The 19867-nt window shown below is 46.7% G+C and overlaps 1 protein-coding gene across 8 annotated transcripts in view; it reads right to left on the bottom strand.

Annotated features, from left to right (window-relative positions):
- Window positions 1-19867, bottom strand: part of IL16 (interleukin 16) — a 103518-nt gene that overhangs the window by 32334 nt on the left and 51317 nt on the right. For 5 of the 8 annotated variants that reach the window (XM_060293765.1, XM_060293764.1, XM_060293768.1 and 2 more), the window contains 4 exons: window positions 13998-14106; window positions 8319-8461; window positions 5873-5983; window positions 2294-2408 (listed from right to left, as the gene is read on the bottom strand). In XM_060293765.1, the coding sequence (XP_060149748.1) occupies window positions 2294-2408; window positions 5873-5983; window positions 8319-8461; window positions 13998-14106 (478 nt within the window). Of the gene's footprint in view, window positions 1-2293; window positions 2409-5872; window positions 5984-8318; window positions 8462-13997; window positions 14107-15777; window positions 16025-19867 lie in introns of all 8 variants that reach the window. The other 3 variants (XM_060293769.1, XM_070044847.1, XM_060293770.1) reach the window with 3 other exon arrangements.

The raw sequence follows: 19867 nt of genomic DNA, 5'->3' as shown, positions 1-19867 counted from the left end.
TATTTGGCCATATCTGGTGGAAGGTGAATAGCCTCGGTTTTGCCTTATAAATCTTACACAATCATTTGTTTGCAAAGGGAATACAAATAAAACATTCTTAGCCTTGATCTTGACACCAAACTTTTGTTGCAACTGACATATCTCCTGGGGAATTCAAGGGCGTATTCTAAAACTTCACTTTTGAAAGAAGTTACAAAAGGCAATTTGGTCAATTATTTGAGGCTAGAATCAAGGACTGCCGACTAGCTGAGCGTCCTTTTCACCGAATTCTTACGATCACTATTAACTAAGCGAGACAAATACCCAGAAAGAAAAAGAATGAAGCTTGGCTTGGGCAGGCTTCTCTCTTCTGGCCACTTCAATTCCTCCTCCACCTTTTAGTCAAACACAGAAAAGTACAGAAGATAAGGAAGCAGACCGGCCCATCTCAAGATTCTGATCCCACTTTCCTTCCTTTCTCTCAATGACTCCTCTGCATGCCTCTTGATTTAGCTATCCCCCTCAAGCCTTGCCTCGGCCCTCTTCTCTCTCCTCTCTTCCCTGCTTCCTGCATCCACTCTATAACTTCAGCTATTTTCCAAATGACCCTAAAAATCTACATTCAACCCTTATTCCCTTCCTGAACTGGAACCCAAATTTTCATTCGCCTGCTGGACAGCGCCACCTAGTGCTCACCTGGAGACCTCACTCCGCTCTGCGGCTCAAACCTGAATACCCTCGTTTGCCTTCTTTTGCTACCCTTCCTCCACCTCCTGTTATATATAATTCATCACGGTTCTCTAGTTCACTAAGATCAGACGCCTTCACGTGTTCTCTGATCTCATTTGCCACCTCCACAGAAGCCCTTGTTTCCCCCATCAGCATCTTTCTCCTCCCAGGGTTACAGCCTCAGGGCAGACCCTTAAGAGCTGGAGCCTGGCTCTTACAATAGCCTCTGAACTGGTTTTACTGCTTCTGGTGTCTAGCCAGCCCACTTCATCTTACACTCGGCTTCCTGAATCAACTTAAAAACTCTGGTCCTAGCTGGTCCCTCCCAAATTATAAAAAGCTTCAAATGCTCCCCACTGCCCCTACAATAAAATCCATACGCATAATGTTAGAGTTGGCAAACTTTCTCTATAAAGAGCCAGATAGTAAATATTTTAAGCTTCGCAGGCCACATGCTCTCTGTCGAAACTACTCAACACTGCACAAAAGCAACCACAGACGAGAGGTCAGTGAGCGAGCATGGCGGTGTACCAATAAAGCTTTTCTAAGGAGGCTGAAATTTGAATTTAATTTTCACAAAAGAATCCAAACTTCTTTTGACTTTTTTTCAGCCGTTTAAGAGACATGAAAACTCTTCTTCGTTCGTGAGCCTTATAGAAATAGGCAGTGGGCCAGCTGTGGCCTGCGGGCTGTGGCTGGTCAACCCTGCCCTGAACAAGTTAGGTTATTAAAGGTGGTTTGGCTCGCAGCAGAGTTTACAGAAACTGGCCTGACAGAGAAGGTAAGAAGGTTGTGAAATCGCTTCTCTTTAAAGATCCACGTGTAGCCCAGTGTCAGGCCTGCAGCATCTTCCCTCTGCTCCCTGACTACCTGCCCCGGAATTTTGCCTCCCAGTTAGAACCTGGAGATCTCCTGGGGCCAAGCCTACACGTGACTGGGGGGTAGGATTGGGGGTGGGGAGAAAACCCTCCCCTCCAGGACAAGGGGATAGGGAGGGGCACTCAGAGGACACCTCAGCGCCCTGGGCCCCTTCCTCTCAGGATGGCCAGGGGCTTCCCTCCCTGGAAGAGATGAAAAAGCTGGAGGGAGGTAGTGGATGGGAGTAGGGTGGGCAGAAGGGGAGGGGCGGCAGCTGGGCAGATTCTGAGCTCCTCAGTAGAGGAAACCTGTCTGATAATCCTCTGTATTCCTAGAGGCCAGCACGGGGCAGGCTCACAGAGGACTCACTGGAAGCCCTGGGCCTGGTTCCCCGTGCCTGTGGGCAGAGGAGGGCAGAGAAAACGAAAGAAAGGGGATGTCCATGGCTGCCAGCAACGCAGAGGGGCCTTGACAAGCAAACGCGCAAGAGGGATGGAAGGGCTCTTCTGCCCCAGGCCAGTAACAGGACCGAGACTGAGTGTGCAAACACACCCAGCCAATGTGCCAGGCCTGACGGAGCCATCGGGGCCCGCAGACCCCCGAATCCATGCAAGCTGGATTCTGAAGGCTCAAGACACATTTCACTCTCCCAGTAGCTTCTACTGGTAGCCTAGTGATTCTGCTTTTGATTCCACCAACGTCACCTAGTGAAGGCCGGGAAATCTACCTTCCTGTAGCCTTCCATCGGCGGCCGCGGCTCCCCCCGCAAAGATGGTTTTAACGTAAATTCCAATAGGGCCATAAATGCTGTCCTTTCCTCCAACGATGCTGAAGCCCAGGCCCTGGGAAAGAAGAGGAGAAGGTCAGATTTCGGAATGTTCCATGCCATTCACTGGGCTGCCTTGTCCTGAGGCCCCGCCCGAGCCCTGAACAGAGGACTCAGGGAGGAGCGGGGTGCCCTTGGTCTTAGAGGACCTAACAGAGGAATGGGAAAAGTGGTAAGTTCAAGGCCACGCTGGGCTGTGTCGTGTCTGGGGCTTTCTCACGAGTCTGATGTTCCCCACACAGGGGGCGTCTGAATGGAGACTAGCAAGTACCCTGGCTCTGCCCCTCTGACTAGCAATTCTGGGCAGATCACTTCCTGTCTCTGAGCTTCAATTTACCCCCTTGGAAAATGATGCTGACATCACCAAACTCATAGCGTTGCGTTTGAATATTAACTAAGACATCCAGCAGCCACAACTAACACACCAACACCAGTAATCATAAAAGCAGCAGCTGACAATGGAGGAAGCATCTCTTCTCCTACCAAAAGCTGTTCACTCCCCTTCTGTTCTACCTCCCACCCCTCCCCTTCTCAAGGAATTTACTACAGTCCTGTGCTCTCCCTCCACGAGGTCAGGAGCTGCCAGGTGGCAGCAGAGAGGAGGCCAGAGGCCGGGGAAGCAAGAGGAAGACGTGAGGTCGACAGACGGCAGGAAGAGAAAGGCGGGCGGGTCTAGCTTGGCCTGTAGACCTGCAGTGAGTCAGGACAACCACCTAGGCAGACCCAGAGAGCAGCGAAGGAGGTGCACACACAGCCTGCTTTATTCGGTTGATGACTGAGAGCACCCTTCGTCTCAAGCAGGCTTAGCTTGGGTCGCAATGGATTCCTCCGGAGACTGTGAGCTCCCCGGAGGTGGGGAACGCACCTTATTTGTCAGTGTCTGCTCTCTGGACGCAGGTGCTCGGGAAACATATGTTATAGACAGAAGGCACGAAAGCCAGCTGGAGGCCCGGCCTTTGGATTCAGCTTGCAAGCGTGCCAGGAAGCAGCAAGCAACTTGGCTCCCAGGAAGACCCCTCCAAGTGATGGCTGCCAAGTAACAGCATCACTGCTCCTGGGCAGTTTCTCCAAGGTCAGCAGCTGCTTGGAGACGAGTGTGTGCACCGCCCCAGCATCACAGAGGCGGCAGGCCAGGCAGCCACCTTCAAGACCCTAAGGGAGCCTGGCGAGCAGGGGACAGGCAGGAAAGCTGTGTGGACAAAGCGCTGGTGTGAGCTTCTGGTGAAGGCGTGGGTGTTCCAGGATGGGAAAGAGCAACGGTGTCCAGGAGTAGCATGGGGCTAGGAAAATGAGAGGTAGGGCAGCTTCCGGGCTCCCTGTATGCGCTCCCAACTTCTTCCTGGCTGAAATAATTGCTCTAGACCCAAACTTTCACCCACCCTGGTGAGGCCGGATGCTGTAGTGGTTAAGAACAAGATCCAGGGCTCAGAAAGTCTTGAGTCAACTGCTCACTAACCAAGTGACCTTGGGCCAGTCCTGTAAGTCCCAGATCCCCAGTCTCCTCACCTATTAACAGGAGATAACAATAGGGTTTTGTGAGAATTAAAGGAATGATCCTTTCAAAGCCCTTAGCACAATACCTGGGTTTTGGTCGCTGGTTTTATTGTTTTTGGCTACCTCAGGCACTGGTGGAACCTTCTAGCTCTGCTTCTTCCTCCTTCTACTTATCCGTTAATGATGAGGTCTTCGGTGTGGAGGTGTATCAGGAGGACAGTGGGAGACCCACCGTATTTCTAACCCATCGCCCCTGCTCTGTACTCCAGGCTTCCGACACCAAACACCTTAGGGCTGTCCATCGAGGGCAGTTCAATCCACCCAGTGACACATCTGCCCACGAAATCTATTTACTGACTGTACAGTCTATGCACACCGAGATGACTGACACCCCTGTTGATCATCTTTGCACGGGTGTTGGTGCTTTTTTCCATTCTGCCTCCTTTTGAGCATTGCAAACCGTCTAAAAGTCAACCGTGTTAAAAATGCTTCGACCTAAATTCAAGGGGGGACAAGCATTGTGATTTAGAAATCAGAAAGAGGGGCTGTCTGGAGAAAATCAGCACTGGCGAGAGTGACCCCCTTGTGATTAGAGGAACAATCATCTCAGTACTTCCCACTTGTTTCTCCTCATTTATCTCTGCTGAGCTCCCAGGAGACAGGATGGATGGGGGTGGAGGGAAGGACTCCAGACATATGGGGCCCTCCTGCAGGAAGACCATATCGGTGAACAGATCTTCCCTCACACCACACACCAAAATCATATGAGGTGGGTAGAAACCTACCCTTCCATCATTTAAGCATCTCGGTTCCCTTGGCTGGCCTGAGAACTTTGCAGCAGCTGCCATGTCTATTTCAGAAGTTCTTCAGTGCCCACGTCAACTCCATGTATGGGATGGCATGTTCTGGAAGCAATGGCAAGGAGCATTTGGGATGTCCCACAATTACCACTGCTTTTGTGTCCCCCTTTAGATATTTCTCAATTGTGGGGCAAAAATCTGTCTGAATATCTGAATTTGGGGAAGACACACGGACTGAATGTTTATGCCCCTATCCCAAATTAATATGTTAGGGGGAGCCTTTGGGAAGTAACTAGGCCATAAAGGGGGAGTACTCCTGAAGCGGGCAGGGGCAGGTAGGGATAGAAGACGAAGAGGTACAAACTACTATGTATAAAATAAATAAGCTACAAGGAAATATTGTACAGCACAGGGAATATAGCCAATATTTTACAATAACTATAAATGGAATATAACCTTTCAAAATTGTGAGTCACTATGTTGTACACCTGAAACTTATATAATATTGTACATCAACTATACTTCAATAAAAAAATAAGTAAAATAAAATAAAGGCAAAAACAAAAGAAAATAAAGGCTAATTTGTTTATATATGTACTTGCTTTGTTTACAAAATATATTTATTCTAAAGAAAAATACTGCCTTGGTCCAAAAAAACAAAGGAAAAATGGTGGATCCCTCATGAATGGGATTAGTGCTCTCGTAAAAGAGACCCCAGAGAACTCCCTTGCTCCTTCCACCATGTGTGGACACAGAGAGAATGAGGCATCCGTGAATCAGGAGAGGAGTCCTCAACATATGTGGCATCTGCCGGCACCTTCAACTTGGACCCCCAGCCTCCAGAACCGTGAGAAATAAATACCTGCTGTTTAAGCCGCCCAGTCTATGGTATTTTTGCTATAGCAGCCTGAACTGACTATGATGATGTTTTGAATTCAATCATCAGGTAAAACTAACTTCTGGAAAGTACTACGCCAGGGAAAAACTGGGCAACATTTGTCTTCCTGTGACCCGCACAGTGCAGAGCAACCCTGACTGCCCCTCCCTGTGCCGGCACGAGAGCATCCGAACACTCATGTTCTGAGCCAGAATCACCAGCCCCTCTCTCCACCCTTCTCGTGACATGACAGCTCCTCAGGAACCCGTGTCGACCCAGTAACTTCTGTTGGCCACAGTGCTTGCTCACCTTGGCCTGGCCCTTCATCAGCACGATGTTGGAGATGACGGATGCCTGGAGGCCCCCCAAGGGCTGCATGAGCTGAGCTGTGCTGAGCGACCGTATTGGCCTTGACGGACCCTGGAACGAGGGACCAGGGTGGGGAGAGGATGAGTCAACAGGACGGCAGCACACACCTTGCTGGGAACGGGGACAGGGAAGGCCCAGCCGAGGAGAGGACCCCGATCCCCTCTCTCCTGAGGGTCCACAGCATAGCAGCCAGAGCATGGTGAATGGGGTGTGGGTGGGCGTCTGGTGGAGGGGGGCTGTTTTGGTGGTCCCAGGAGCCTGATCTCCCTGTGGACCAGCAGCCAGAGACTCACTAAGGCTTGTCACGGGAGTGGGTCCCGGGTCACGACACAGACCACGCTGCCCCAGGACAACGAGTCCCATAACCGGAGTCCCTAGCCCAGGTTGGGAAGCCAACGGCCAAGGACACCCTCAACAAAATCCAAGCCACATTTACGGAGACCCCATTTAGTGCCAGGCACAGGGTGGTGGGCAAAGGGTCAGGAACCCAAAGATGTGAAAACTCAGAATGTAAATTCCAGGGGGAGGCAGACAGGGGATTACCCACTTGCATAGGAGCAGGGGTGCCAAACAGACACACGCCCTGCGCCCCACAGGAAGTGCTGCGGGGAGGGGCAAAGGAGCATGGTGGTTAGGTCTCAGACTTGGAAGCCCGGCTGCCTGGCTCTCCAACTATCAGCTGGTGACCTTGGGGAACTGATTTGACCCCTCTGTGCCTCGGGTTCCTTATCTGTAAAGTCGCCTGTCACTTCGGAAGCTGTCTTTTTCTAACACTGGAACACCGATGATTCCTGCTGGTAAGCGAAAAGCATAATAGCTCAGGGAAGGGAATGGAAGAGAGAAATGAAATCTTCAAGCATCTGACGTGTACCGTGTGGGGAGAATCAAACATCAAACATCACTTGACTATGGACCCTACAGGGGGGCTAAGACCCTAACATAAGTAATGACACCAACAAGGCACGTTGGGTGAGTCTGTAAGAGAAGCCCAGACACATTACGATGGGCGTCAGGAAACATATAAGGGTCAAGCACTTGGAGGACTCAGGAGAGCTCACAGCGGAAGTAGTGCTAGGAAGGGTTTTGAAGGATGGGGTAGGGTTTGCAGGCTAGAGGTGAGGGAAGGGGACAGGGTGCTGCAGACGGAGGGCGCTGTATGCTCACAGGTGGCAGCAGGAGGCACTGCGGGTGCCTTGTGCCTCGGCCGGGGCTCAGGGACACAACAGGCTGGCTGGGGTGACAAGTGAGGGGACCCTGTGCTTCACACCTGCTTGGCTCCCAGACTGCAACCTCGTGCCCCATAGTGGGAAGGGAACGGACTGGTGAGGGCTTGGTCTCAATGCTGGACGCTTAGGTTTTCAAGATGTGTGAATTCAGACCGCTACTCCCCTTGCCAAGCCTCTGCTTCCTCGCTGTACAATGGGGCTGATGTTACCCTCCTTTCTAAGCTCAGGAATTACAGTAAGTCCCCTACATACGAACTTTCAAGTTGCAAACTTTCCAAGATGCAAATGTGTGGGCCATCCACGTCAGGCGTGAGTGACATCGCAGCTCGCCCTCCGTCTCCTGTTGCTGACGATCCTTCAGCTCTAGCATCTCCCACCTCCTCTCCCTCCTCCAGTCAGTAACTCTTCTTGCCTGTTCACTCCATGCCAGCCCCTGGATGCCAGCTGTTGTACTGTGCTACTGTACTTTTCAAGGTACAGTACAGTAAGATTAAAAATGTTTCCTTTGTTTTTTGTGTTTGTTTTTTTATGTATTGTTTGTGTGAAAAGTATTATAAACCTATTCCAGTGCAGTACTAGAGAGCCGACTGTGTTAGTTGGGGACCTAGGCTAACTCTTGGACTTACGAACAAATTGGATTTACGAACACGCTCTCGGAACAGAACTCGTTCGTGTGTAGGGGACTTACTGTAGAGGCAAAATGTGTAAAGCAACTCACTACATCACAGGGGCTAAAAGCACAGGTTCTGGAATCCTGAAGCTCTGACTTCGAGTCCCAGCGCGGACTCTTATTAGCAATGTGAATTCACATGCCTCCCTTAACTTGTCCTCACTTCCCTCGCCCACCTCCTAGGGTCGCTGTGCAGATGAAATAAAGGGACCCACATAAAGTGCCCGTTCAAGGTCTGCATGGGTGGAATGTTCTCTGCACATTAGCTCCTCATAGCATCAAAGCAGCCGCGGTCACAAGTGCCTGGCACTCACAGGTGACCATTCCTAATGTGGTTCTTTGCCTGGAGGTGCCCACACTCACGAAGCCAGCCCCTCCCCTCTGTAATTCTGTGGACGTCAAGCCACTAAGAAGGTCTCTTCAGCCGCCGCTGAGTCTGGACCCCTCCCCTCTCTCCCTGCTCTCCAGGGTCCCCTGCCTTCGTTCTTACCACAGCCTTTCCCGCTGCACAGTCCAGTTGTTGAGAGAGAGACTTCCTGTTGCTACAGAGGGAATAAGGCTGCCTGTCTGTGGAAGCCGCCGATTTCTTGGTCATTGGAAAATCAATCTCTCCTGTGCAGTAGGGATTAACACCTAACCCAGGAGAGGAAAAAAAGGAAGAGATCATTTGTGCTGTCAGAAAGCAAAGCTCAAGGGAGAACAACGTCAGCCCCGGCCAACGGCCAGCCCTCATGAGCCAGCGGCCATGAGGAGCACCCAGTGCTGGGTGCAGGATGCAGAGTGGGGGCCAATGAAGACGTAGGCAGCATTAGCTCCATTCATGCTGTCTGCACCGCAGGGTGCAGGTGGGACTGTCACTTCCATCTCGCCTCAGCTCAACTCGAGACAGTTGGCAAGACATCTCCTACATGTCAAGCAGCATGCTGGGCTCTCAGGAAACCGCAATGCTCTGTCAACTCCAGTGCCTGCTGCCAGGGGGTTTTCAGTCTCGACCCAGGAGGGAGAGGAGGGAGAGGAGGGAGAGGAGGGAGAGGAGGAATGCCCCCAGACATGTAGAGCCAGAGGAGAGACCGGGCAGGAGCCTGTGGGATCTGCCATGGCAACATCCAACGTCCCGACAGCACCTGACTGCTTCTTACACACACGCACACGCACATTCACACACAGGCACATACACACCCCTAACACAGGCAGGCAGGGTCAACTCTTGATTCTTTGGGGATCTAAGAAAATGCAAAGCCATCATCTTCTTTTTCTTTTGGGGGAACCCCAGACTTCCTTTCACCCAACCGGGAACTCTACCTCTTCCAGCTGGAAAAAGCTGCAGAGATTCTCTGCTATGGCCCCTCACTGTCTAGATCAGTGCTTCTCAATTGAAATATAATACAAGTCACATATGGAATTTGAAATTTTCTAGTAGCCACATTAAAAACCAGTCAAAAGAAAAAGTGAGGTTAATATTAATCGTGTATTGTATTTAGTCCCATAGACCTAAACCCTGTCATTTTAACATATAATACATAAAGTTATTAATGAAGTATCTTGCATCCTTTTTTGGTTTTGTGCTTAGTCTTTGAGGTGGGCGCATCTTTTGCACTCTGAGCATTTGGACGAGCCACACTCCGAGTGCTCGAGGTGTGAACAGTGGCCACGGCACTGGGCAGCACGCACGCAGAGAGGGGCCGCTTTTCCCAGGGTCCCTCCACTCAAGTGAGTGGACAAGGCTTTGGTGGGGAATCTCCCAAGAGAAAGACACGAGATGGGTGGCGGTTCAGAGCGAAGAAGGGACGTGGGAGCAGAGCTTTTGGTTTGCTTTCATTCTTAGGATGGTAAAGACTTAGGCTGAAGAAAGGAAGCCACTGCCCGGGGTGGGCTGAGAACATGGGACAGAATGGGCATTCCTGGAGATGTGAGATCCCTAAGGGAAGAGGAGGAAGGGACAAAGGCCTGGGGGAGAAAGGAGATGTCCTGGTCCACTGGCACTCCAAGTGGCTGGGGCAATGTTTCCCGGCCAGGACAGCTGCTCCCAGCAGCCGTCTCCACACAAGGAGCTGGTTCTCCCCGACTCACAGAGACCCTCTGACCCCAGAGGGGCCAGGAGAGAGAGGAAGCCAGGAGGTTCAGAAAACCACGCCCCAGGAAGAGGGACCAAGAATCCTGGAGCGGGGCTGGGAGGAGGGGCTACAGATGGTCCTAAATCTGTCTGGGCATCATGTTTACCTGGGTGTGTATCATAAGTGGGGCAAATTTCAACGCCCCACCCAGACCTATTGAATCCATGTCTGCATGGATGGGGTCTGGGGCGGAGGTGGGGGTGGGGGCGGGGGTTCTGTGTGTTTATCAGGCTCCCCAGGCGATGCGTCCAGCTTTTGAGGAAACTTGAGGGAGTTGAGCTCCTTACTTCATCGTGAGGAAACCAAAACGAGTCTCCCATTCTCTCCGCCCACAGCAGTGCAAGGTGACTGCCGTCTGAAGAAGGGCAGCGGTGTACCGTTTGGGTTCAGAGGGAATAAGGACAAGCAAACGCGTGGCCGACTGGGATCGGTCCACAGGACAGAAGCATCTAGAGCCATGGACAAGCACAGGGGGAACAGGCCAGGCTAACTCCGCTTCTACCCTCACTGATCCAGACAAAAAAAAAAAAAAAAAAAACTCGGGCTTTCTGTGGTTCCTGCTCCCACTATGAGTTCCAATCAGCAAGGACATAGGCCCAGAGTTAGGACGAGCAGTCTCTCGAAAGCACTAACTGGTCTGAGCCCTCACCTACTCTTTCAAAAAATTACTGGATGTGCTCTAACAGCAAGGAAATACATCAAAATTATCACCTTGAGTGGGGGAAGTTGAAATCAGTTAACATGTAGCACTGAGTGAGTTCACTGAAAATGTGGTTATAAAATCTAATGCAAAAACCAAAATAAATTTTGACTATATATTTTGAAGATTATATAATAATAACGTGAGTTTCTAATTTAAGTTTACATTGAATTATGAAATGGAAAAATAAATGGGAATGGGACTAGAGGTAAATAACACCATCTTCCATTAGGGGGACAATTTGGAAAATATAGTCTCAAGTACTATTAATTAATTAAACCTAATTGATTAAACTTAAAGGAAACTGGAAGTGGTAAGAAAAATTAAATAAACCTTACAAATCACTGCAAAAACTAAACACACGCACACACACACACACACACACACACACACAGAGCAAGAGGCAGAAAACAAATGACAAGTAATCATAAAAACAGAAAGTATAAAAAGAACATGAGGGACTTCCCTGATGGCGCAGTGGATAGGACTCCATGCTCCCAATGCAGGGAGCCCTGGTTCGATCCCTGGTCAGGGAACTAGATCCCACATGTGTGCCGCAACTAAGAGTTCACATGCTGCCACTTAAGACCCAGTGCAACCAAATAAATAAGTAAATAAATATGAAAAAGAACATGAGTAAAAGCAAATATTAATTATAATACTAACGTTAATGGCTTAAGCTTCTCTCTTTAAAAAGATTGCCAGATTTGCTTTTGAGATCTAAGTGCATATCATTTGCAAGAGATAAACAAAATAAACAAAAAGTGTAAAATAAAAGGATGGGCAGAAACTACCAATGAGTAATGCTGCAATCAGCCACTTAGAAAAAAAATCTATCTAGATTCTTGCTTCATAGCAAACACCAAAAATAAATTACAGATAGAGTAAGTTGGAAAAAAAAGGCAAATCATTTAAAAAACTAGAAAAAACAACACTACATAGAAATAATTTAATCGATGTGGTTGTATACTTAATAATCTTCATATTATAGAATTTCAATGATTCTCTCCTAAATATGTAATCAAATACGATAAAAGAAATGTGTACAGCATGTATCTATAATTATTTTGTAAATGTCGATAAGCTGGAAGCAACTTAAAGGTGTCAGAGTGTAATAAGTAAATAAGTATACATGAGAAAAAACTAGAAGAAAACACAGCCAAACATTTAATAGTTCTCTGGATGTGGAAGACACTTTTAACGTTAGACAGGAAAATTTGATGAATTTGATTAGATAAAGATGAGAACATCTTAATGCTGAAAAATTACGTTAAAAGAAAAATAACCAACTGAGGAAAGTATGTTCAGCAAATACAGCAGCCCAATATTAATTTTATCAAGAGACTTTTCATAAATTAGTCATAAAATAATGATCCTCCCCATAGAAAAATAGGCACACTCAAAAGAAGGGAAATAAACAAATGAAGGAACGTTGAACTGCACCTGTGTAGAGAGGTGTTCTTTCCACTGATTTCATAGGCGCATAAATCGGTCAGGGTTTGACAAAAGCAAAAGGCACACTCAGGTAGGACTTTGAGAAAGTGAATAAAGGGGCCATTGACAAAGCGTAGATGGGGCTTAAGAAAACAACAAGGCCTATTGAGGTACCTAGGAATTGCCAAGAGCTGGAAGCTGTTACCATCCCAGACCTGAAGGGGCACAGAGAGGAAACAGCATCACCAGGCCAGGGAGTGCTGGGACCAGGGCACTGTCAGAGCCACCAAGGCAGAGGGAGCGGAGAAACACCCCAGCGGTTCTCCCTCCCACCCTCCAGTCTCCCGTTGGTCGTCTGCACTCAACGAGAAACCAGAGGGCCAGGGCACCCGGATGACGCCATCTGAAAGAGTCAGTGGCTGGGCTGCAAGCAGGGCTGCTTCACGGGCATGCGACCTGTGAATTCACACAGAGCCCCAGACTTAGAAGGTATTCAGCTTGGTTTAATGCTCTGCTGTCGCCATTTTGAAATTCTTCATAATATTTGTTGCTGTCGCCATTTTGAAATTCTTCATAATATTTGAACAGGAGTCCCACATTTTCATTTTACAATGATCCCCACAAATTGTGAAGCTGCTCCTGGGTGCAAAACAAGCCCCCCCTCACCCCACCAAAAAAGCGGACAATGGGTAAGGGGAAGAGGGAAATAGAGAGAAACCTGCACGGCAAATATTTTTAAAATTATCATCCAGTGTGGGCTATGATTGAAGAAATTGGTATTTGTATACATGTATTAGAGTATTAGCTCTGGAAATTTGGAAGCCCAGGTAAAAATCTAAGGTATATTTACCTTTTGAAACTCCATTTCTAGGATATTATGCTAAAGGAAAAGAAGTGATAAAAAAGGGCAACTAGTAGTCCAAAAATAGGAAATGATTACTATAATGATGGTCCATCCTACAACAGAATCACACGAGGCTTAGAGCATTTAAGGGATGTGCCCAAGGTCACAGAGATAATTATTTCTGGAAGCAGGATCTAAATCCAAGTGCCTTGGTTGCCAAGTGTGAGCTCCTAACCACACATCAGTCCACTGCCTTGTATATTTCACCTGAGAAAATCACTGTAAACTCGAACAAAATTTCATGGACAACCTCAGCAATGTTGATTATGTTAGCAAAAAGCTGAGAATAACTTACCTATCTAATAATAGGGAGCAAGCTAACTAGATTATGTACATAATGAAACACTATATATCCACTAAAAATAGTGTTTACCAAAGAATTCCCAATGACGTGAGGTCAAGGGTGTGTGTGTGTGTGTGTGTGTGTGTGTGTGTGTTTTCTATAGGCATATATAGGCATAGGAGGGAAATAATAGACAATGTTAACATAGATTGCCTCTAATTAGGATTTGGCATTGTTTTAATTTCTTTGTGCTTTTCTGCATTCTTCACATTTTCCTGACTTTGCATTAGCACCGTTCTCTTTGCGACAACCGAGAATCACGACATCTTCCAGCCCCAGCTCCCATCCTATACCAGATGAGGTGACAGAGGCCCTGAGAGAGACAGTGGCCTTCCAAAGACCAAGGGGCATCTTAGATGACAGAGCAGGTGTAAAGCCCTCGTCTTTTATCTTCTGTGTCACGTCTTCGCAACTTGGCACTTGAAGTCCATCTAGAAGAGAAGTTGACTAAACCACAGAGAGCTCTGTCAGCAAGGGCAGAGGTGCTCTAGCTGGCCAGGACATGCACACGCAGTGAAGGGTGCTCTCAGAGGGGCAAGCAGACCACCATCTTGGGCTAGTCCATCTAGACAAGTAGAGACCCACCCTCCTCCAAATCTCCAACATCACTCATGTTCTCGATATTCATCAACATCTAAGCCCTGCTCCTAAAGATGGTTCAATGACACACTTACTGGTTGAGTTGCTGCGTGTCCTTTGGTGACAGGCTTTGGGAAACAGGAAGTTACTACTTTGTGCATCCAGTTTTCCAGACTTTTCTCGAGAGGAAGGTGTAGAAGCTTCCTGCAAAACAATTTCCATCTTTTATTCAGCAACTTAGTGAGAACAGAAAAACTGAGATTTCGACACTGACCATGGAAGTACTTGTCAGATTGTCTCCTCCCTAAATTACAGGCTCTATGAGAGCAGGGATTTAGAATTACTGTCATCCATTAACTCATAGGTATATTAATTCAGTTAATAAAGAATATGAAAATATAATATCTTTATGTGACAAAGAATACAAATTATAATAAAGAATGAATAGAGATTGCATAAATGTTGAACTAATGCAATAAATGTTGAATGATTATGTCAGCTGTTACATGTCAGGTTCTTTGTTAGGCATTAGGGATTTAGCTGTGAGCAAGACAGAGAAGGGCACTGAGAAAAGGCATTTTCGTGACGGAAGGCCGAGAGCAAACAAGCAAACAGATAAAGGTGAAAGATAATGACAGAGAATAATAAGTGCTACCAAGAAAAGAACTAGAGACTGACGTGAATGGGAGGCTGGGAGGAATGTGTTAGAGAAGATGATCAAGTAAATTCCATCGTTCTGGCACATAATAGGCACTTAGAAACCGTCATTCAAAGAATATTATATAAAGAGATTTCTTAATATTGAACCATCCATGCATTCTTGAGTGTATTACAATTTTCTTATACTGCTGATTTCTCTCCGTGAAAATTTCATTTAGGACTTGAAAAATCAATATTCTTAAGTTAAATTTGGTTATCATTCTGTTATTCGTTTTCTACCTTGCCATATTGATCCAATTTTCCCTGCTTCTTTTTTATACTAATAATTTGGGAACTCATTGTACTGAGTCTATAAGCAATATGTATTAAATCACATACTTGAACTCATCTCTCTATCAGGGTCAGTGATGAAATAGAAAACATATGACCCTTCCTCAGGTAAGATGAGAATCTGAAACAACTTTCACGCACTTCCCTCTCCTCACCCTGGTATTTTAGAAACAGAGGACAGACGGACAGAAGGCTAGAGGTTAACAGGATAATGGTATTAATTATTTTACTTCTCTTCCCAGAACTACTTTTTGTATCTTTTTTTATTGCATAACTTTATTAGCCACAATGATCTTGACTTAATTCTTGAGTTACGTTGGTTTTATTCCTCACGACCATAATCCTTAGGAGAGAAAGAGAGAGTGTGTGTATGTGTGTGTGTGTTCTCAGGAAAGTTGTGCAGATGGAAAGCTCTCTGAATATTTGCATGTCTGAGAATGTCTTCCTGTGGTCGTCACACTTGAATGATTTGCTGAGTATAGAGTTTAGGGGTATTGGTTATCCTATCTAGAAACTCTAATTGGCTCAAATGCTACCCGCGATTTAGTGTTTTAGCGTAGAGGTTTGCTAGGGGTACCTGCCACCCTTTTCTGACAGGTCCGTCTTGTTCAAAGCCAGCCTTGGCAGTGCCGGTTAATTTCGTGTGCCAAGTGCCTGCCGACTTCCAGCACCTGGTACATTTCCCAGAGTGGAAGGAGGGAGGATCTACCGCTGCTTCTCACTAAGCACCAAGTAACCCATCCTCCCCTCCAGCCCCCGGTATTGTGAGCTGGTAGGTACTGGTGTTGAGGGGTCTGCTGGCCCCTGTCCCACTCATTCCCCAGGCCTTTCCCTCCCGTGTGGTCAACGGCAGGCTAACAAGCCCTTCCCTCAATCCAGTCTCACCTGCACTATGTCATGCAGAAAGTTCTCATGGGTTCCAGAATGTGGTTGGCCCCTTTCCGTGGCTTCCTGTTCTGACATGCTTTTCTCCCTATTGGTAGGTTTTTTTTTTGTTTGTTTGTTTTTTGATAGAAATTTCTAAGAGGTGGGGGAGTTAATAAAGTGTACTCTGTAACCGTCTGGAGCCAGAAGTCCACTCACAGCCTTTTTTTCTTTTTAAAACTGTATCCAGTTCTGACACAAGGGGATCCTGCAAGAAACCACATATCAATTCCCTTTTATTTCTTGCACACATCAATGTTAAAATCAGAGAACTCATCTTCCTAGACATTCATTTTCCTTTTCACCAGCAGATGGCGCTATATTAACCTGAACAAAATTATCTTCTCTAACCAGGGTAGCCCAGGAAATGTTTTAAAGGAGAGAACAGGGATTATATGGAAGGTGGTTTAGTTCAGTTGAATTCTTGAGACTCCATATTTCTAGGACTTAGCAAAATGGCTGGTTCTTTGAATTAGCTGTTTCATACGACATGGTAGTCAAAAGATATTTCTTAGCTCCAATAGTTTCTCGAGGTCATGTCCTAATTCTAATATCAAGACTGCCCTCTGGCATTATTCCCACCTCTTCATGTTCTCCAGTGACACTATGAAAGTAAATAATAACATGTTATTTCAGTATCTCTTTTGGATTCACTGATAAAACAGCCAGTACGTCTACTTGTTTGAAGTGAAGCCTTATTTGCAAAGTACAATTGAAATGTATTTCCCCCCAAATATCTAGTAAGATGAAAATAAATAAGTAAATGAGGTAAACACAAAACATAGAATACTAAGTATCTTTTAAAATAATGTTTGTAAAGAGCTTTTGGGAGATAGATATACTTGTATTCTCATGGTAAGTTAGAAAAAAAAGATACTATGATCTGAATGGAGTCTGACTACAATCATGTAAAACAGGCCTAGAAAAAGGACTGTAAATAAATACACCAAAATAGTAACACTCTTTCATTCATCATATTTTACTAAGCATTTACTACGTATGAGGCACTATTCCGAGGATGAGGATATGGCGGTACTCGAGAAAGACAAGGTCCTGCTCTCACGAATTAGCAGGATTGTGTTTGGGTGATGGGATTAGAGCTACTTATTTTCTCTTTTACAACTTTCTGTATTTTTCATATATTCTATAATGAGCATGTATTACTTCAGACCAGAAACAAGTGATTAATTTTACATTTATTTCAATTGTCACATTAGAAGACTTACGACAAAGTATATTTATTGTTAAATTTCTTTCTTTTAATCCTCTTTATAAAGCTCCCTGTCCAGAAGATGATTTCGAAATTGCTTGACATATAAAGCCAATTGATGGCAGAAGAATCATAGAAGTGGAGTCTTTTTTTTTTTTTTTGTCCAGATTACCTGGAAATGGTTAACGCCACATTCAGAACAGGGAATCTTAAAAGACTTTAGAGGGCTTCCCTGGGCTTCCCTGGTGGCGCAGTGGTTGAAAGTCCGCCTGCCGATGCAGGGGACATGGGTTCGTGCCCCGGTCCGGGAGGATCCCACATGCCGTGGAGCGGCTGGGCCCGTAAGCCATGGCTGCTGAGCCTGCGCGTCCGGAGCCTGTGCTCCACAACGCGAGAGGCCACAACAGTGAGAGGCCCGCGTACCACAAAAAAAAAAAAAAAACTTTAGACCTTATCCAAAAGAAATTGAACCAGCCGGATCAACCACTCGGCCACCCTGTTCTCTACATTTCAGCGGCTCAGCCTTTTCTGGCCATGGCTCCAGGAACAGTAATCTCACTGTGAACATGCCGACCATAGATCCTCTGCTGCCTGCACAAAGTTTATGGACGAGTCCTTCTACTTCACAACTCTATGTCTTCCAGCCAAAGCTGTCTCAGACATGAGACGTGTAACCTCTGCCATGTAGCCAGTCTCTGAACTGGCTGATGGTTTCAATGAGTTGCATCTAAGCAGGCTACCGTCAAGCTCTTGGAGAGTTGTGAAAAGTGGAGGTGCTTCACTTTGACACGGCTGTGGTATGAATCTGTTCACTGGACAGCTACTACAGGGAAGAATGGAAATGTACTACCATAAACAGAAGATGAGATCTAAGTAGCAATTTTCTATCAGACATATATGCAAAAAACTATATGGCCCCTAAAAGCTCCAAAAATAGAGGCAATGCACAAGTTCTATGGACCTTCTATTTCCTGGACATCAACAAGGATCCAGTGCTCTTCCAGACTCTGAGATCATCTCAAGGTATTATTCATTCTTTTTTTTTTTGTGGTACGCAGGCCTCTCACTGCTGTGGCCTCTCCCGTTGCAGAGCACAGGCTCCAGATGTGCAGGCTCAGTGGCCATGGCTCACGGGCCCAGCCACTCCGCGGCATGTGGGATCCTCCCGGACCGGGGCACGAACCCGTGTCCCCCGCATCAGCAGGTAGGCTCTCAACCACTGCGCCACCAGGGAAGCCCTATTCATTCTTTTTAATCACAAAACCCTGAGCATAATGTTTCTCCACGAGATATGCACAGTGGGATGAGCAGATAAAGGGTCATGAGGCCAGCAGCATTAAGCCTCTTATGACCCTGGACTGGTCAGTTGATTGTTTGGTCTTGGTATCCTCTTTTGTAAGGTGAAGGGGTGGACGAAACAACTTCTATAACCACTCTGGGCTCTATACTTTTGAATGTAACTGATGATTATGTTTAAAGAGCAAAAGGGTTACTGTCCTCTCTGAAATGACCACATGTCAGAAGATCATTCACAAGGACATAACATCCTCCCTTGGTTCCCTGGCCCCTCTCCGTCTGGCAAGGATGTCCTGGGTGGAGTGGTTTCTCAACAAAGGAGTCTCTGTAGGAGCCCCTACGAACATTTGCACAGAACAGCTCCCCCACCAGCCCACAGAACAGAACTCTTCTATTCTTGCTCCCAAGGTGGGGCTGCTCTTGAGGCCAAGGATTTGTCCCTGAGGTCAGAGGCTGGCAAAGTCATTTCCAGACACATCTCCCCTTGTTCTCCTCAGAGACTGCAACCCAGAGCAGCAGTTCTGTGGGTGGTGTGCCCCATCGTTACCTGGGTGGCAGTCTCTGCATGTATCGGTCCCACTGGTGCCTGAGTGGGGAATGAGGTAGACTGTCCAGAGAGCCCTCCCAAAGTAAGGACCAGTCACGTAACTGCTAGGACTTAACAGCCAACCCCAAGCAATGGAAAAAACCCATGATCCGCATGCAACCAAGGAATAAACCTGGAATGAAGATGCAGAATTCTGGGGCATTGCTTTCTACAAGCAACATTATTCTGGAGTCTAAACTGTTCCCCAAATGTTCCAAGGCTCTATTACTCTGTTAGAAGCGTTCATTTTGTATCCAGACCCTTAACATGGCTGACACAGCTTGGTCCTTCTGGAGCTTGGTGACTGCATTCCTCTTACATACAAGCCTTTCCATTTTCTCTTTGAACTGAGATGCTATAGCTGCTAAGGGAGCCATAAAATGGAATCCAACTGCCCTCCTGATCAAGGCTTGTTTCCTGTGGTGGGGTTGATCATGCAGCAGCAGACTTGACCTTTAAGTCAGAAGGTTAAATAACTGGCCCCAGCAGATGGGTTCTGGGATGGTCACATGGTCACGTGGGATGCTGAGGCCACATACCTCCTGATATGGAGAGGAAGGGTGGAAACCAGAAACCTAGGAGTCCTCCAAAAGTCCTGCTTCTCCTCCCGTGGTCCCTACATGACCACAGCCACAGAGTCCTTGTAATTCTACCTTCTCAAGATGCCCCAACACATCCGTTCTTGCTGGCTATGTTCTAGTTCATAGTATACCTTTTAGATTAGGCTAATTACAATGGCCTATGGCAGCTAAGAAAAGTATTTTTAAGAATATTTTGAACAAATGGTCTGGGACAACTGGATATCCACATGTCAAAGAATGAAGTTGGACCCCTTCCTCACACCATACACAAAAATTAATTCAAAATAAATCATAGACCTACAAGTAAGAGCTACAACTATAAAACTCTTAGAAAAAAAATATTCATGAACTTGGGTTAGAGAAAGACTTGGTAGATAT

Source organism: Globicephala melas, chromosome 2, assembly GCF_963455315.2.
Source record: "Globicephala melas chromosome 2, mGloMel1.2, whole genome shotgun sequence".
Taxonomy (NCBI): Eukaryota; Metazoa; Chordata; class Mammalia; order Artiodactyla; family Delphinidae; genus Globicephala; species Globicephala melas.
Note: the sequence above shows the minus strand (reverse complement) of the source record. Positions and strands in the feature narration are given on the sequence as shown.